The 19219-nt window shown below is 54.5% G+C and overlaps 4 protein-coding genes across 4 annotated transcripts; 2 read left to right on the forward strand and 2 right to left on the reverse strand.

Annotated features, from left to right (window-relative positions):
- Positions 1-4631: 4631 nt before the first annotated feature.
- CORC01_00295 (uncharacterized protein) lies at positions 4632-5924 on the forward strand (the record flags this gene model as incomplete). The annotated part of the gene is made up of 4 exons (XM_022611953.1): positions 4632-4898; positions 4982-5228; positions 5326-5777; positions 5835-5924. 4 exons carry the CDS (start codon positions 4632-4634, stop codon positions 5922-5924), a joined length of 1056 nt encoding a protein of 351 aa, XP_022481578.1.
- A 1046-nt stretch (positions 5925-6970) lies between these two features.
- On the reverse strand, positions 6971-9397 carry CORC01_00296 (surfeit locus protein 6; the record flags this gene model as incomplete). The annotated part of the gene is made up of 4 exons (XM_022611954.1): positions 6971-8635; positions 8815-8898; positions 9018-9311; positions 9395-9397. The coding sequence occupies 4 exons, from the start codon at positions 9395-9397 to the stop codon at positions 6971-6973; spliced, it is 2046 nt and encodes a 681-aa protein (XP_022481579.1).
- Positions 9398-10106: 709 nt separating this feature from the next.
- On the reverse strand, positions 10107-12030 carry CORC01_00297 (histone promoter control 2; the record flags this gene model as incomplete). Its single annotated transcript, XM_022611955.1, has 2 exons — positions 10107-10407; positions 10460-12030. The coding sequence occupies 2 exons, from the start codon at positions 12028-12030 to the stop codon at positions 10107-10109; spliced, it is 1872 nt and encodes a 623-aa protein (XP_022481580.1).
- A 3882-nt stretch (positions 12031-15912) lies between these two features.
- On the forward strand, positions 15913-17178 carry CORC01_00298 (uncharacterized protein; the record flags this gene model as incomplete). The annotated part of the gene is made up of 1 exon (XM_022611956.1): positions 15913-17178. The coding sequence occupies one exon, from the start codon at positions 15913-15915 to the stop codon at positions 17176-17178; it is 1266 nt and encodes a 421-aa protein (XP_022481581.1).
- Positions 17179-19219: the final 2041 nt, after the last annotated feature.

Genomic DNA, 19219 nt, shown 5'->3' on the forward strand with positions numbered 1-19219 from the left:
TTCCAGAGCAAGTTCACGGTATAAATGGTTCTGCCTACTCTTACTTAAAAATGAGAGTGGATGAGACTTACCGGGACCCACGGTGCACGGAAGGCGAGCCAAGAAACTCAAGGTTTACGCCACCGACTGTGATGCCGCACCGTTACGACCTTAATCAAGTACATGGTACCCGGTCAGATTCATCAGAACAGCAATGTGCCTGTGGAGAGCAACTCTTTGGACCAGGCAGATTGCATGCATGGACCATTAGTGCTACTGCGTCTATCACACTGTTCTTCAAAACAAGGAAGGATGAAATCTGCGCTGAAGTAGGCATATTCAATATTCCTTACGTGGGCATACGAGGTTCGAAATAAACAATGCCTGTTATCATAGAATATTGTCAGGTTTGTTGACCGCGAAGGAATTTGTGGTCTATGAAGTAACTGGCGAGAGTAAAGTCTTTGCAGCCCTCTAGCGCAGCAGATTGGGTAAATCAAACTGGTGGCTTTCTGTACGTGACTCATTTTGAATGCTGGGCAGCTGGGCAGCTGGTCATGGTAATCAGGGTATCCTGCAACACAGGAATACTTGCACCTTGTTTTGGTCAAGTAACCATTAAGATACCTGGATACATTTGAAGATCAGGGTCTTGGTCCACGAGTGATCATGGCATGCACATGAACGACGAATTATCCCGGTTTCGCGGGTGTGGTTGATAACGTAGTGAGACAAGATGCGGACATGATGGCGTAGTCGTGTATATAAATGGAGAGAATGCAGAATACCGTTCGCATCCATGATGGTCACTCGCTTATAGAAGGATTGGCTACTGAAATTGACACTGATTGGATCAATTCAACTTACAGGATGGCTAACAACCATGATTTCGAAGTGAGATGTGTATTGAAGCGTGTCCTGCTGTTTGTACAGGAATGTACCGTTGGCCTAAGACTCGAAAGGGCTCAGACTTGTTGGTGGCCCGGTCCTACCACTGGCTTAACGAAGTCAAACTGAAATTTAAGTAAGAACCCAGCTCCAGGATATGCAGTCCCGGAATCTATCGTTGTCGTTTACTCTTACTCCCTGGATTCACTTCATCAAAAACAGGCCATCTAGATGATTACCCCCCCTCTCAATGACTTCACGCTACTCTGACTGGGAACCGGTAGAGAAGAAGTGCCTCATGGATGAGTTGGACATCTGATGGGAGACAAGGCGCAATCTGGCTGAATTCGGGACACAGATAAATAGACTAGTAATGCTGAAGGCTCTGTCGACAGCCCTTCGAGTTGTGGAGTGGCTTGCGGACTTAATCGCGGCCTTTAGGAGTTGCTGGCACCCTTGTATACGGAGCCGAGCATCATACTTCAGAACGATGACTCGCTAGTTTCAATATGAAGCCAAAAGGCGGGGAATTCCAAGAAGCTGCTTCTCTGTCATACGGATTTACTTGTCATGACCAGTAAATATGCGATCTGGTTACCGCCCTAGAGGCAATGCCCGGACCAAACCTGTACGTCATGGATGGGCTATAATGCTACGGCTCACGAAAGACAACGAATCCGCTTTTCAAACCCGTTACCGATGATGACCCTACGCGAGAAGCTATAAAGTCATCCGTTCCTGTCTTTGATCCTTCGATTCGCACTTCTCACTTGCAGCAGCGCATATCAATCTTCTCAGCAGCTGCTGGCTTTAAACATCCATCTTTATTACTCGAATACTACATTCAAGATGGAAAAAAGTCTTCCCTTCGGCGCCATTCGAGTCCCAGTCCTGGGTTTCGATGCAATGGGCATCACGCCGGCCGTCAGCACCAGGCTATCGGCCGAGCAGGTAGAGCCAGTACTTCTGAAGTAATCGAGCTGGGCTGTACCCTTTGGAACACTGCTATAGGTTCGGACTCCATATAGTAAGGTTGCTAATAACGTTAACTTGTTGTCAGGTTGCATACGATGCGGCCCTCAATGAGAGGGTCCTAGGAGATTTCATTCGCAAGCAAAATGTTCGCCACAAGGTATTTGGCAAATTACTCCGAGGCCTCGTATTTGGGTCTTGTCCTGATTTTTCATGTCAAGTTGCCTCAATATGTGGCTTTGATGTCTTTAAGGACCGCAGAGTCACCAATTCTGGATCTCACATCAGATTGAGAGACTGGGTTTTGCCCCGGACCTATACTATTTGCATAGAATCGATCGAGTATGTCATCCTCTCTGATTTATTCCAATTCAACTAATGGAGCTCGCAGAGACGCCTTTTTCAGAGTCTATAGCCGCTCTTGACGAGATCCGGAGAGAGGGAAAGGCCAAATACATTGGGCAATCAGAGTGCTCTACCAAGACGCTACGCGAGGCAATCTCGAGTACATCCTATCCACCAAAACGACTTCAATACTATCAATAGGTAGCATACTGACCTCTTAGTAATTGCCAAGGCCGATGCTGTCCAAGCGAGTACTCTGCTTTTGAGACCCTCCATGAGACAAGCAGTTTAACCCAGACGGTCAAGGAGTTAGACGTCGTCTTTTAAGCATTCGGCCCGTTGGGACAGGGTTGGTTGGTCGAAGACTTTGATTACCAGAATCCTAACGACTTCGCGCCGGATTACTTCCGCCGTACTGGTACGTAACACCGAAATCCCACGAGTAATAGTCCATCTTCCTCTAATGTGCGCCTCTCGTACCTGCATTTCAGTCCCCAAGTTCCAGAGAGAGAGCTTTACAAGAACAAAGCCATAGTGGTTGAGTTGAAGGAAATCGATGCCGAGAAGAGCTGTTCTATCGCTCAACTTGCTCTAGCCTGGGTGGCTGTCCAAAGTCTCATTACTATTCCGGGCACTACCAAGTCGAAGAGGCTGGAGGAGAAATAGGCCCCCAGGATATGAAGTTGTCCGAGAGTGACATTCTTGTGATCAGAAAGGTGGTGGAAGCCAACAAGCACGAGGGAAAGAGGTTTTCAGCGATGCATGAGGCCGCGGTCGGTCACTAACAGGGGCAGCCGGAATTGTCAAATTGGCTGCTTTGGTACTAACTGTAAAATAGAAGTACTTTACGACCCGAGAGAAAGTGTGGGTAGTAGAACAGAGTTTGATCACCAGAATTCGACGTTTCCGCCTTCCCGGACATCACGCACACAGCAGCCATTACGCCGGAAGTAGAACCCGGAGCCGACCCGGCGTTTTCGCTCCCGAGCTCCGACGGCGGCCGGTGTCTGGCGGGTACATTGTCTCCACATGGAGCGGGTCAATACAAGCATCGCGCCAACTTGCACACCGCGGGACGATTCACAGAAGTTTGCCATGCGAATGCTCACACGCCATGGTATTGCGTAGGAATGAGGGTATAATGCCTGGCCTCTTTACTCGCGACAAATTGAGCTCTATTTGAATACCTCTTCCACTTTTCATTCGGGCTTCCCGTGAAGGACACCGGCAGATAGTCTTGAAACACTGCTCAGCAAGCAGCGGCCACCCTGGCCATCGGCTATGCTGGGATGTTGGAATGTATCAAAAAAGTGCCCGCGTCGGTCTTGGAGTTTCGCGTTGCTCGCTGTCTTCCCCCTTGTGAGACAGGGCGTCAATGCCAGGGTTTGAATTCAGCACACGCGTCTAGCCACGTGTTCACGAAAGTCGCTGATAAGATATGACCTCGAGGCGGAAAAATGGATATCGCGATGTGAAACAGACCAGTCGACAAACAACCTGGAAGACAAGTACCTTAATGTGGATTTGATTGATCAAATAGACTTTGGTGGCCTGAGTCAAGGCCGGCGAAGACTGGCAGCAACGTCGGCACCAGCGGAGCTCATTGATATAATTAGCGGCAGATACCAAACAGGCTGGTGCCTCGATGATGACCCTTTGATGAACGGACACACGACAGCATCTCGGCGTATTCGTACGTGTGAAGGGCTAGATGGAGATCTTTATGTAAGGTACCGAGCAACATCGTATTGTTTACCTAAGATGCCTACCTAGTCAGGATCCATGGGCGAGGGAGGTCCATCCCTTCCATTGCGTGTCGTGCTTCTCGGTGGAGCCCAAGCCTCAGGGCGCCACAAGAGCTCGACTGACAGGCTTGGCCCGTGCACTACAGCTGGGGCGGTGCAATTTCCAGGCTGCGAGAAATTCCATTAACTGGCAGTAGGGGCCAAAACTTAGCCAACCAAGCAGGCTATCGGGGAGATTCAAGCAAAGGGCACACGTCAGAAGCGTCAGATATCCCCCTCGACAAACTGCTCCATTCACCATCTTACTCCATCGGCAGGATTGGACTGATTCTCGCCATCTCTAGTCACCATCAGAGAGGCTATTCCCGACTTCTGACACACAACCCAAAAGGCCCATTTAGCCCGCGTAGTAGCTGTCAGCTCCCTGGTCCGATCGCCGAGATAGGGAGAGAGAAAGCGCCTCGACATCACGACCGAGCGCCCGCAGCCTGACGACCTGCAAGCAACCTTCCAACACATTGCTGGCTCATCCTGCATCGCCTTGCTATCCGGCGACAATCCGCGCGACCCGCGACGAGTGCTAAGCGTCTCACCTGCGACCGCCGCTTGCCCTGGCCCGAATCTCTGGAAAACCGCCGAGCTAGCCCTACTTCCCTTCCCCATTGACGATACACCCCCGACACCACATCGATATCAGACACAATGTCAGCAGCGGCAGGAGGTCTTACCCGACGCCGCGGAGGCGGAGGCGCTGCGGCCGGTGATGGTGAGGCCAGCAATGGCGCCAGCCGGACCAACTCCACGCCCAATATCAAGGATAGCGCCCCCGAGACGAGCTACGAGAGCGGCGAGAACGGCCACAAGATCGCCTTTGACCCCCGTGATATCAGCGAGAGCGCCGAGCGCAGCAAACAGCCCAAGCTCACCTTGATGGAGGAGGTTCTGTTGCTCGGTCTCAAGGACAAGCAGGTACGCCGACAACGAGCGCTGCACACCGATTGCCACATTTGAAGCCAGGTCGCTAATTAACTTTTTTTCTTTGCCCGGTGCAGGGTTATCTATCATTCTGGAACGACAATATTTCCTACGCCCTGAGAGGATGCATCGTCATCGAACTCGCATTCCGTGGTCGCATCAGCATGCAGAAGGATGCGTCGAGAAGGCGCTTCCCTTTGGCAGACCGCGTCATCGAGGTTATTGACGACACCCTGACGGGCGAGGTCCTGCTCGATGAGGCATTGAAGATGATGAAGCAGAGCGAGAAGATGAGCGTCAGCTCTTGGATTGACCTGATGAGCGGTAATGCCTCCCCCCTTTCCCTCCCTAGGACCGAGCACTGCGCTGTCCACTTCGCCCGTGGAAAGAATAAAGGCTGACGGCTGCGTCCAACTCACAGGAGAGACCTGGAACCTGATGAAGATTGGATACCAATTAAAACAGGTTCGTGAGCGCCTGGCCAAGGGTCTAGTCGATAAGGGCATCCTCCGCACCGAGAAGCGCAACTTCCTGCTCTTCGACATGGCGACCCACCCCGTCGCCGACGGAGGCGCCAAGGAGGAGATTCGCCGCCGCGTTCGCAACGTTCTGACCCAGCGTACTGTGGTCCTCCCCGCATCCCAATTCCTCCCCGAGAACCTCGAATTCCGATACGTCCGTACACTTGCCATGGTGTGCGCCGCCTACGCCGCGAACGTGCTCGAGAACGCACTCAGCACCCTCGGCCACGAAGCCCGCGAGCGCGCCTTTGCCCAGACGGACGAGCTTCTCGCCGACTATAGCCAGTGGCCCTTCGGAAAGAAGGCCACCGGCAACGGTATTGGCGCCAACCTGCCTCAAGTCATTGCAGATGTACGTTGAACCACACCTCCCACTCCGCTCATTGGCCTGGATCTAACAATGTCGTAGGAGATCAGCAAGGGCAAGGATAAGGAGCTGCAACTCGAGGTTGTCGCAGCCTGCCTCAGCGTCTTCACCCGTCTTGACTCTCTCTTGTAAACGTAATCGACCTCGATCTCCTCAAAACCGATCATTCCGCTGCTCAAGCCTTGCATAGGACATGGCTGTGGAGCGCTGAGCGATTTTCGGGGATGCGACCCCCCTTTTCTCAATCCCATTCACAACCTAGACACATCGAAACGCCCAGCATTGAGCTCTCCCAATACTCACCATATTCGAACCCTCATGAGAAACGATAAACCAAGCAATAGGGGAACGCGTCTTTCCTGTGCTCCCCCTTAAACCAAAAAAAATGTGCAGCATGTAGGCGGTGGAGGGGGAGCAGGATATTGGGTTCACAACTGGGGGCAAAATATCATGAAAAGGCGCTATGTCCTCCTTTGCCCCAAATGGAAAAAAAGGGGTTCCAGCAGGAAAAAATGAAGGATGATGGGACGGCGAAAAATACACAACGCGTGTAGTTGGTTGGGATTCAACTACTTTTTTCTACCGTAAGCGATCGTTTTAATGCAGAACACACTCAGTCCACATCCCGGAAAACGATAGCGTAGAGGGCAGGAGGGTGTGAGATATCAGTTTGCGGGATCGTTCTACTGTCTCCTTGATCTGTATCGCTGTGTCGCGCAAGTGTTCAAGATAGGTAGGGACATTACTGGCGTTGGTGAGCACTCAAATTTAACCTCTTCTTTTCAAGCTGTTTGAATGTGAAAACAACGAGCTGCATTCTGCACCAGTATATGGCATTATCAGTGTGCGAGCACAACAAGCAATAACGGCCCTCATGACATGGCTAGAACATTTGAAATTTGTATTCATGGGTTCCCTCCTACGCCGCCGTCCCCCTTTTTTGTGCAAAAGAATCAAAATGTACAGTAGTTTTTTGTCCCAAAAACGCCGTTTCCCATCCATAGCAGATGATGCAAAAACAAAAACCGCTGTCGGTTTCCTCAAACATCCTCCCGCGTTCCCTCCACTACCTTACCCCGGGGATATCGATTAATCTCCTGCGTCACCCACTTCCTCATCGCCGCACCTCTGCTCTATTCCTCACAGTAGTCTCTTGCTCAAGCGACGAATAAGGCAGATCATTTCTTCTTCTTGCCACCGCCAAAGCTGCCCTCAAAGCCAGGACGCGCCTTGGTCTTCTTCGCCCCGCCACCGCCCACCTTCTTCCCGCTCTTGCGGCCGAGCTTGTGCGCCAGCTTATCGTCCTTGCGCTTCTTGATATTGTCCTCGCGCTTCTTCTGCTTGTCGCGAATCGACTTGGCCACCCCGTCGCTGCGCTCCTTCCACGCCTTTTCGCTCTTCTTCTTGGCCTGGTCTTTACGTTTGACAGCCTTTTTCAGGGCCTGCTCGTCGTCGCGCACGCGCTCGCCCTCGGCCCGCTTCCGCGCAATCAGCCACTGCTCCTTTTCGGCAATGTCGGCCTGCTTCTCTTTATCGAGCGCCGCAAGCCGCTTCTTTTGGTTCTGAATCTTGATGAGCGCCGTCTTGGGGTCTGAGGGTCCCCGCTTCTTGTGCGTGTTGAGCGCGTGGGACAGGTCGTGCGAGAGCTTCGTGCCGTCGTCGAACGCGACACGACCAAAGGCAAAGTTGGCGGGTTCCTCGTCGCCGTCGTCGCCGCCGAGGCCGACGCGGGGGGACATGACGCTGGGCGAGTTGGACGCGAGCGTCTCCTCGCGCCGGGCGTCCTCCTCGAGCCTCGCCTTGGTGCGGAGCTCCTTCTTGTGCTCTTTGCGCTGGGCCTGCTTGAAGCGGCGCGCCTCAATGAGCTCCTGGCGCGTGCGGATGGGTTTTCCGTCCGGGCCGTCGGCTTTACGGGCTGCGCGGAGGGCTTCTATGCGGGCTGCGAGGCGGGCGCGGAGGGCCGAGGTGTCGGCGGGGAGCTTGATGTGCTTCGGCTTCTCGGAGGGCGGGACGGTGGAGCTGGTCGAGGTCGTCGTGCTCGCGCTCCCGCTCGCGCCGGCGGTGGTAGTAGTAGCGGCGGTGTCGAAGGTGGGCGAGGCCGGTGCCGAGGTGGGGCTCGAGGCGCCGCTGGACTCTGTGGGCTTTTGGTTGTCGAGGCCGGAGATGTCAAGAGGGTTGAGATCGGCCGTTGTCGCGGCCTGGGCCTCGTCTTCGTCCTCGTCGACGGTCTCGTACTCCTCGTCCTTGTCGTCTCTGTCGTGGTCGTTGGTGACGGGCTTGGCGTCTTTGGACTCGGCCTTCTTCTGTTGCTTCTTGGACTCCTTCTTGGCGGACGGGGACTTTGCGATCTTGGTGTCGGCCGGCTTGCTGGACTCCTTGGCCTCCGGTGTTTGGGCAACAGCAGAGGCAACCGTGGCAGCGGCGTCGCCGCCACCGGCCTCCAGTTTGGCAGCCTTCTTCTCGGCCTTCTTCGCCTTCTTGGTCGCGCGCTTCTCCAGCTTGGCCTCCTTCTTCGCCATTCTCATGAGCTGGTTCTGTGACATCTCGGCAGGGTTGGCATCGTCAATCGTGTCGATCGGGAGGTCGGCCATCTTCTGCTTCTTGTAGTCCTTGTTCCGGAGGCCCTGCCCTGGCAGCTCCCTCTGCACGCCGGGGATAGGCTGGTCGTCGTCATCCTCCTTGTCCTCCTCCTCCTGCATTGCCTCCAACTTGCGCTTGTTGCGCGCCGCCCGCTCGTCCATGACCTCCTTTGCGTTGCGGTTCAGTTCGCTGTCGGGATCCAGCTTGGCAGTCTTTGCCGCTTTGGCCTCGGCTTTCGTCTGCTTCGTCCGCTTCCATTGTTCCTATGCGAAAGAAACGTAAGCAAATGGGCTCTCCATATTAGCGTTGCCTGACCGAAGGCCATGCAGTTGAGGGAGAGTGAAAGGCGCGAACGAGGTGGGAGGAGGCTGGCGTGAAGAGGTCGCGATGCGGTTGCTTTGCAGGGCATTGAGGGATGTAGGTGTGGACTGGGCAAACCTACAGAGTTGTCTTCTCCATAGTACATCTTGGCCGGAATGAGGGACAAAAGACCATCAAAGGCCTTTGAGTGCTCGCGCAGGCGATCCTACGAGCTTGTTAACATCGTGCCTTTCGGGGCATTCACAGGATCATCACCACCGCCAGCAGCCTTTTTTTTTTTTTTTTTTTTTTGGCCGGTGGCGGGGCACGGGCAAAGCAACGAACCTGCAGAGTAGATTCCGCCATATTCCCGTGCTTCTTCTCTTTATTGTTGAGATCTTTGCTTGTGTAAATGAAAAGCCAAAGGCTTTCTCGTATCGGCCACAAGGGTTGGTAGGAGGGCTGCAGAGCGAAACGAAAGTCAACGGCCCGGCGGGTGCAAGCAGACTCGGTGAACAGAGAAAGAGAGCTCTGATACTGCGGCGGTTGCGGGCGGATTGGCTGCGAATTTTCGGGCGGTTCGAAATTTTTTGGGGTGTGGAGAAATCGCTTATGCGAAATCTTGGCGCTTTTCTGCCGCTAGAGCCTCACCTGTTTTCCGGGGCGGTGAGCTGGGGATACTCCCCGCAATGACATAGCGCCCCGATATACGCATGTAGTACCATTCAGCCTCCAGCTTTGGAGGGTCCAGACCCAATATCAACCTCTGGCCAGGATTGCTCTGGTCGGGATTCGTTCATCTTGAAACTTGCGTCTCTATCTGATCACCAAAGTTCTGCCGCACTCAGATACCTTGACCAAGGTATATCGACCCATGACATTCATCAGTGCCTTCCATTGTTTGGTAGCAAGTCTGTCTAGCAATACATCTCTAATCCGGAGTAACAATAAGACAATTCGCCAATCTTTCACACAGCTTGCAAACTTCACCAGCTTTAGCGGGCAAGTGGAACCGCCCAACCGTAGGCCCATTCCGTCCAATAAACAGTCAACCAGTCCTTCAAGTCCGAACGCCGCTCTCCTGGGATCCCATGCCGTCCCATACCGTCTGACTCCTGGGAAACAGTACCGCCTAGCCTACCCATGTCACCCCCAGCAAAGTCAATGACCAAGAAAAGGAGCATCGACATCACAACGCTTGCTCCAAACGTCTTGTTCAGATCAGACAACGGTCCCTCATTAGTCTTCTTCTTCAAGTCGCAGTCGCGACAGTCACCTCTCTAGAGGCTGTTCTTTATCGATCGAGTTCTCTCCGTGTATGTTCATTTTGTTGCAAGAAGCGTCTTTAGATGACAACCTTCCTCTCCAAACGAGGAAAGATGACATCTTGTCGTCGCATCTATCTTGTCGTAGTGTAGCGATTTCAAATGCAGTTTACGCGCCTGCCATTCCTGCTGCAAAGGAAGGCGTCTGAGGCTGAAGCGAATAGCCGTTCGTAGACTTGGCGCTGAGCTCAGCCTGCCTTTGGCGTTCGGCCTTCTCGCGCTCGAGCTGCTCCTTTTCCGACTTTGTGATACGCGGTTTGCGAGTGAGCGAACCGCCTCGGGAACCGCGACCACCTCTGGAGCCTGGTCCTCCCCCACGACCCGTGCCGCCCTCGCCGCGCGTCGTACCGCCACGCCCGCCGATACGCCCGCCTCGACTACCGCGTCCACGCTTAGGTAATCCGTCAGGTCTAGAACATGTTAGTAAACCATGCATACAGGGTGGGTGTAAATGCAACGTACCTTGTATCCGCAGGCTTCTCAACCTCTGGCACCAACGGTCCAGAGTACACGAAGAAGCCATCTCGACTAGCGGCCGCCTGCTGCTCCCATAAAAGCTCGGAATCGTCGACAAAGTCATCATCCTTATCGTACTCATCTTCTTTGAAGTTGCGCTTCTTCTTCTTCGGCTTCTCTGGCAGGTCGGCACCACTGGTCATACCGCCCATCTCCACGTTGCTTGCCTCCTTGTCTGAGTCCTCGGACATTTCGTCGCCAGATTCCTGGCCTGACGCCGTCTTCTCCAAGGCAGCCGAAGCAGCAGCAATGCGGGCCTTTCGATCTCGCTTTTCGGCCAGACGAGGATGCAGGGCGTCCCAGCCATACTTCTCCTCAGCCATACGCATTACGTTGACGTAGATATTTGTGTCGCCAGGCTTGATAGGGATGTCCAGGACAATATCCGGGGCCTTGTACTCCTTGCCCGTCTCGGCTCTGCCAAAGTCTAGAATTGACCGATCCCCAAGGAGATCTCGAGGTTCGTCCAGAGCATTCAGCTTAGGTGAAGAAACACCGGACTTCTGTGGCTTTTGCTTTGGCGAAGGTTTCTTGCTCGTGACAGAACCAGCAGTTGACGCAGCATCCTTTAACTTCGCATCTGCTTTGATAGCTGGGACTGGCGGGGGAGCCAGGGATTTCTTTGGCTCGGGTACAGGTGGCTTCGAGATCGTTTGAGGGATTGATCTGACAGGGTATGACGGAGATGCTGGGACAGATGCAGTCTCAGTCCGCGCCTGAGTAGAGGTGTTGCGGAAAGTTTGCGTGGAAGGCGACGTGACATTCTGTGAGGGCGGATCTACCAGACTCGCAATAGATGGAGACGCGCTCGGTCGGTTGACGGATTGTGTTGCGGGTCTCGGGGATGAGGCGCTGCCGAATATGCCTCTTACGGGATCGTAACTACCACGGATAGGATCGTAACCCTGTCCGCTAGTGCGTGTCGGAAGAGCGGTGTTCTGCGGCTTCGGCTCAGGCTCTGGGTCTGCATTTAAGATGCTTTGCATCGAACGCGGTATCTCCTCTCGCTTGGGCGCCTTTTGCGCTATGTGTTCGGGCTGAGCGGAGCCAGGTCGGGAACCGGAAGTGATGTCAACGATATCTGTAATCTTTGTCTGTCGAGAAGGAGGAGGCGTGGAGGAAGAGGCGGCGGCAGCGGCAAGGGATTTCGAGTCTGAGCCTGCGTCGGCATCAGCAGCAGGTGCCGACTTTCTCTTCCTTTGAATGGGTGGCGCATTGGGATCGCGGGGTTTCCTAGGTCGGCGCACCTTAGGCGGCTCGTCGGGGTTCTTGGGCTTGACAGTAGAGCCAGGCTTGCGACCAGGCTTCTTTCTTGGTAGGCCAGCAGCGGTAAGGCGAACTTCGGGTTGAGGCGGCTCATTTCCTGCGACGACGCTAAAGCGAGGCTGGGAGGGATCTACTATGATCTCGTCCATATCCATGTCGTTGTTATTTGGCCGACCGATTAACGGCGAGCCTGGTTCTGAAATAGAGCCGGAAGGTGGTGATGAAAGTGCAGGCGAGGAGCTGTCGCGCATAGCTGGCTCTCCTCCACCACCAATAAACACCACGCCGAAAAGAGGTCGTCGAAGTTCAACTCGACAGACGCTTGCACCAGAGACCGGGTCCTGAAGTTAAAAAAAGATTCCAGGGCAGTCTTTGAAACCGTGAGATCACTGTAGATCACAACAGTTCCAGTGCATTGAAAAAGAATCCGAGCGCAGTGGTGCAGTGAATTGCTTTGGAAGGTCGTCCTGAATGACCTCACTTTTCCTCTCTGACAGGGAGGTGGGTTCGCGTTGTGGTGCGTTTAAGTTTCGTAGCGTCGGATTGGCTGAGAGTGGGTTGGGGGCAGACGCGGAATTATGTAAGGCAGTGGACTAGGTTGGCTGAGGCAGGAGGCTGCTGCACCAATTGAGCAGTGGTCACCTGCAGTGTGGCCGTGCGGAGTTGCAAGGTGGGAACTCGTGAATAACCTCAATGAGGTTCTGAAGGTGTATTTTTGACGACAGTTGGCACCTTTGACCGATCAAAAAGAGTCGAAATGCGGGCCAAAGAGCGTTTTGACGACCGTCAAAGAATACAGCTTAGTGAGCCGAACAAAACGACGATCTTTTTGAGATGTCGATGATGGGCGTTGATGTCAAGATTGATGGATTTGGTGATTCTGCGGTCGAATTTGCAGTGTCGTGGTAGGTGCGAAGAGGAAAAAGGAGGAGGGGAATGGGAGGTCGGAAGAGAGGATGGGGATGGCTACGTTTTTGGGGGGAACAACAATTATTTTTTGGGCCGACATTTGGCTGCTGCGCAAGAAGATAAAAACGGGGCACCGAGCAGACGTGGATGGCCTCAGCAGCAGTGAATGGGAGGGAAATTTTATTATGAAAGCCGAATTAGAGATTCGGACTAGGCTGGGGGGCACGTCGATGGGATCAGATGGCCTCAGGACCACGAGGAACGTGGACGGGGTGGGCAAGGAAAGAACGCGGACGGGGCGGGTGAAGGGGGGAAATGGATGGGGTGGGCGGTCAGTCACGGTCAAGCCAAGGTTAAAAGAGGGAAAGGGCATAAGAGAAGAACAACTGGGGATGATGGGAATGGGAGCGGGAGAAGGGAAATGGGAATGGCAACAACATGGAAAGAGTGGACGACTGAACCAAAGGGGGGGCGTGAGCCATCGGCTGCACCTCTGCAAGTAATGGGAGTGGGGAGGCAGGAAGGGGAGAAAACACCAAGACGACAAGAAGCGATGGCACCCCGTGAACGGGCCGCTCAGGGAGAAAAGGCAGAGCCGGGCCAGAGATGCAGAGAGATTCGGTAGGTACAAGGAATCAAGGCCGGGCTGACAGAGCGAGATGTGTAAACTTCCAACGTGGGCCAGGCGTAGAAAGAAAAGATGGACGGACGGGATGACGGGATGGTATGGCAAGGAACCTCACCTCAGGTAAGAGAGACAGACGATGGACGGGACGGGGTGGGAATGGGAGCATCAGCACGCCCACCCCCATTCGGCCATTGCCCATTGCTCATTGCCCATCAGCAAGCAACAACACAGGTTGGCGGCTTTTGGGGGCTTCTCCGCTTGACGATGGTGCCTACTCCTCCTCCTCCATCAGTCCGGATGCTCGACCACCACGTTTCGCCAACCGGCAAGGGGAAAGAAAAGACAAGGTCATCAGGTGTCAATATTAAACACCACCGCAGCGGATCAGGGTACGAACGAAGGCACGCCGCCCGGAACCAGACCACGCAGGGCAAAAGCAGGGCGAGCGGCCAACCCGATGCGAGGAACTCGTCGCCTTCAGCTCAGGTAGCCTTGGGGAAAGGGCGAGCCTGGAAGTCAACCACTATCAACAGTCAGCAAGAACCGACCTGGCCGAGGAGACGGGATGGGAAGTCTTGCCGCGGCAGGCACTATTGTCTCCAGCAAATTGCTGCGAATGTGTGTGTGTGTGTGTGTACCATACACCTTATGGATGCAGTAACATTAATTGGGAAGACATGGAGCAGCGCGGCGCTACCTGGATGCGAGGGGGTGCAGGTGGTCGATGGTACCTCATCCAGCCCAGTGCGTGCAGCCGCGCGAGGAGGGGAGCAGGAGCCGAGCAGTGGGGAAAGGAAGGAAAAGAAGGGGTCGTGGAATTTCTCCCATGGACAACCTGAGCAAACAGCAAAGGGGGACCGTGTTGTGGTGCAGGTGGTTGCAGCTTTCGGAGCTAACAAGGTCGCCAAAAAAAGAGAAACACGGGCCCGGGCGCAGGTACCGAGTACAAAGATGTGCCACCTCTTGGGCTCTTGCTGTCTTTTCCCTTTTGTCCCGCCAATCTGAGAGCGGTGCAACGCTCAAATGTGGGTAAAGATGGGTCCTGCGCGTCTGACGTTGAACCACGTCCGGCTTCCATTTCCGCCCTAGCGTCCCAGATAACCGCGACCGGTGCAGGGATCTTTGTGCAAACCACCTTTGCTGAGCCCGGCGCATACAGATTTGGAGGGAAGATGCCAGGGGTGGGGCTGGGAAACGGAGATGACGGCCGGGGGCACACCTCACCTCACGGTCCAGCCAGATCTCCTCTCCCCCCACCGTCCAGGGGAGGGGACGACGGCGCAGGGCATATTTCAATCCCCTCTTCTGCATGTCTCGCTGATCAAGGAAGACTGCAGGCCCAAGAGCCTCATTGACGAATTGAGGGAGTGGAAGAAGATATCGACAGTCGAGTCACCATTCAGTCCTGTCCTCTGTTGCTAAGTTGCATTCGTGGGACACACCCTTCACTGCAGTCGGAAGGCCATTTTTCGGGCAACTCACAGATGCTGCTAGTGTGCTACGAGTGGGAAGACATGTTGCAGATTCTGCAACACGCTACAAGTTCGAAAGAACGTGCATAATCCTTTCTTTTGTCACCCGAACATTCCTTGCTATCTGCGAGACATAAACGACAATTGTTTGGATTTTGAGTGGCATGGTTGGCGGAGGACAAAAAAAAAAGAGAGATGGAGAGAGAGAAAGAAGGTACGCCATCTCCCAGCTGAAATTCCTTTCGGGTACTTTAGCCTAATTGCATGCAATGATCACTTGTCAAGAGAGACACGGCGACACCGACACGACACGACTTGTATATACAAAGTCGCTCTACCATGCAAAACTAATGATGCTTCCTCCGAGAGGAATTTTCAAACGAATCCAACGAGTTTCATCCATTCCATAAAAAACAAGGACACTGTGCGAATCAAGCGGAAACACAAGGCGTGGCCCCCGGCATGGTCGCCCGCCAGTCCGCCTCCGCCCATCCAAGGTTTTCTGGAATTTTGCGGACGATCGACGCTAATGCAAAACTTGGTGTGGCTCAGTCCCGCTTGTCAGCCACAACTCTAAAAACGGCGCATTCTCGGGATTTAGGACAAGTCCTCTGCCCCCTCCCACGAGCCTCCAACTCAGGTAGCGTGGCCTGCAGCCAGCCGCCTCGCCGTTGCACTTCTCCTTTCTCCGGGACAGCTGGAAGAATTCTCGATTGCACACAATGGAAGCCCCTAATGTTCGAAATTGCACTCGCTCTTTGAGTCCCGAAATTTTGATATGCAGCAATTTTCGACCCCCAAACGCGAATGACTCCTTGGCGAGGTGACCCCGGTTCCCCGTGGTAGGCACTACCATCTGAAAATGAGCTTGTGTTCGGGGTGCCGCACGGGCAGTTCCGAAAAAGGCATACCCAGAACCTCTGAGCAGGGGGGGCAGTGGCCTGGGGTGTGCAATCAGATAAGGTAGAGAGCCACGGTCCGATAAGAAAAAAAGGTACGTCGCTCTTGACTGCGACCGAAAGGGAAAAAATGGTTGGTACATCCACCAGCACTCTTCGAATTACGCACATCCTGAGGCCTTGCTTGCGCATAAGTAACCCTTTCCACACTCCAACAACGCAAACATGGCGCCCATGATGCTAGTCGGAGACATCGTCGAGAAGGAGACGGCCCCTGCGAACCCTGTTGTCTTTGACGATATCGACGCCGCCACGACAGGCTTCCCCGCACACAAGAAACGCGCCGCCCGCGTCTCGGCCTTCAAGCAGCAACGGCAGGGCAAGCCCACGACAGGCGCACAAGCCGCGGCCGCGACCTCTTCGATCCAACAAAAATCCAGCGGCGATGTCGCAGCAGACTCTCAAAAGTCATTCGAGGCCGCCGAGCGGCGGAGAATCGATCGTGAGAATAGGCAGAAGCTGGAGGATATGAGCCCGGAGGACATCGCGCAGGAACGGCAGGAACTGCTGAACTCTCTCGACCCGTCTCTCATCCAACGCCTCCTTGGCAGGGCCAATATTGACGAGCAGCATGGCCCGAATCCCTTCGATCCTCCCGCCGACGAAACCAACAAGGAGCCGCCGGCTCCGACGCCAGAGATTAAGATCGAGGGCACCTCCCCGCCACCGAAACCCAAGCCAGCACCGAAATCCACCGCGAAATCCGTCTCCTTTACCGGAGAAGAGTCGTCAAAGGCATCGCCAAAGCCCCCGGCCACACACGAAGACAAAGCTCCTGCCGCCCCGCCAGAAGACTTATTTCCCCTAAACGACCAGCCCGACAAAACGCACTTCCCGCAGGCGCCTGCCCTCCCAGACCTCGACCCCTCGCACCCAGACTTCCTCCAGACCCTCCACGAAAAGTTCTTCCCCAACCTCCCCGCCGACCCGAGCAAGCTCGCCTGGATGGCGCCCATCCCCACCGCCGACTCCCCCGCCGACCGCGAATCTCCCTACTACCCTGGCCAGTCGTCCCTGCCCATCGCGGCCCTCCGCTTCGACTTCAAGGGCGGGCTGATTCCGCCCCGCCTGAGCAGATCGATCCCCACGTCAAAAGGGCTGCACCACCACGGCCAGGCCCCGGAGGCGGCCGGTTACACGATCGAGGAGCTGGCCATCTACGCGCGCAGTGCCGTCCCCGCGCAGCGTTGCGTCGCGTTCCAGACGCTGGGACGGATTCTATATCGGTTGGGCAAGGGCGAGTGGGGAACAGGCGAGGAAGACAGCCTCGGCAGGGGCATCTGGAGCAGTATACAGGAAGGACGCGTGCTGGAGAGCTTGTCGGAGGCGGCGATAGTGGATGGTGGCCACAGGGGCAGCCGGGCGTACGCGACGGAGGCGCTATGGCTGTTTGAGAAGGGAGGCTGGAGGGAGCAGTGGTCTGGTAGATAGAGATTGTTCCTGCGATTCTTCCTTGGGGGAGCTACATACGCTGCCACTTGGCACTCGCTCAAAATGATACCAATAATACAACCAGCTTGAAAGCTTGCGCGACCGCTGGTGAATCTAGCTAATCCAGTTCTCGACTCATGTCTGCTCGACTTGTAAAGGCGGCGGAAGATTTCACATTGTGAAGATTAGGTTCCAGAGAGAACCGCATAAACGCAGGGGGCCAGTGCTTCCAATCTTTCTGTTTCAACGTCTCAACATTCGTGAAGAAATTACGAAAAATTCATACCCCAGCGAAGGATTCAAGTGTCTCGTCCCTTCGACCTCAAAACCAAGGCAGCTCGAGAAAGGGGTGTAAACTTCGCTCCCCGCTCTGGCATTATCTAACCAACGCGTTGCGGGCGAGTCAAGCTCCATTGACAGAACCTCGACGATGACGGGTGTGACCCAGCTCCGATCGGAGACGGCTCCGGGAATTTCAGCAAAGACCGCTGCTTGGCGTGAGAATGCGCATGTACGCTCTAACACACGCGCGAGGCAGATCACGAGCTGCGGGAGATGAAAACGCAAAGTCACACTGGTAGCTAGCTGCGCTCCTGACTCGTAGATAATCCTGCGTAAAGACGGTCGCGGGCGTACATCCACGGCGACGGGCACTTTGAGATGGCATTGCGGCCCAACGTTATCCTTCAAGAAGCGAATAACATTGCCCCAAGAGGGCATAACACCAAGATGGAGGCCCAACGGGAGGTCCAGGGCCTCATGACTCTCTCTTACTTCATCCCCAAGGTAGGTCAGCTTTACAAAGAGACTCCTAGCTCAATCTAGAGAACTGCTGGTCCCGAAGACATGCAACCTAAAAGGATTAAACCTCGAGGCTCCTCGCCCACCTTTCGACACGTGCTATACCATCTCCACGAGCTTATTTGGCCGGCCACCCCTCGCGTTGCATTGTGTACTCCTTCATGGAAGACATAGGCATCCGGTGCCGTGCAACCTGTCGGTCGGATGCTTAGGTGATGCCACTCCGCCAGAATGTGCTGATTCGAAGTTCGCCGAACTGCGGTAGGAGCCAATTCTTGGGGAGCGATTCCGACCTCGTCGTCTCTCGTTGCGGATCGGACGTATGGAGGGAAAAGTTTCTTCCAACCCACGTAAGAATTATCAAGCGCACCTCTGCTACTACTAACCATTGCTTCTTGGTCAATACTGGCATGCGATTATCCGAGAGTCACACGAAGAGCCTCGTTTTCATTCTCTGCTTGGTGCAAGGTCCGGGGTTGGCGACACCGGAGCATAGCGACAGATGCACAGTCTCGCAATATGAAGTGGCTTCATAACGGAGACCATTGAGCGCCCTCATCGATAAATTCATCCTCTGCTGCCGGTCATCCGATCATAGTCCTCGCGAGCTAACCCCAAACTGCTTCGATGTCATGCAGATGGTCAAGAGCTGCAGTCGCTGTAAATCTCGGTGGGTTGTCTTAGCAACGTTTCGAACCAGACTGCTGGCTTCTTTCTACGACGCATCTCACCCTGAGACGTTGTCCGGACCACGCGGCGAGAGACATCCCAGATCAAAAAGCTCGCAAGATACCAGATTGAGGCGAACAAGTCCACTTCGCCGTACGTGGCACAACCCAGATCCACTTGTCAGTCAGTATTGTCCGTTACCTGTCCACCCAGCTAAATGGTCAAACATTGCGAAAGACGTTTGACGACGGTGTTCCCGACCGAGGGAAGGTCCGTCCGTAGATAGAGTTTACTTCTGTTCCAGAACCTTTCAAGGTTGGGGTCGACGGGCCATTCACGAGTCTCGAGCATGAGACGAGACCTCTCCGCAGAGGATAAGGGTTGGTCAATCCACCCGGTGTTGAGAGAGACTTCTCACCCTCCACCCTTTGTGAGAGTCGTTTCCAAACTGCATCTAGAACTTCTGGTCGGAGTCTTTCCGACCGAGCCGAACAAGTGCTGGGCAGCGTTGGCTTACTCGCGTGCCTCGCACATCGTCCCTTCCCTGTGTTTTCGTCAGTATTTCGAAACT

The sequence above is a fragment of the Colletotrichum orchidophilum genome (assembly GCF_001831195.1).
Source record: "Colletotrichum orchidophilum strain IMI 309357 chromosome Unknown Scaffold_2.1, whole genome shotgun sequence".
Lineage (NCBI taxonomy): Eukaryota > Fungi > Ascomycota > Sordariomycetes > Glomerellales > Glomerellaceae > Colletotrichum > Colletotrichum orchidophilum.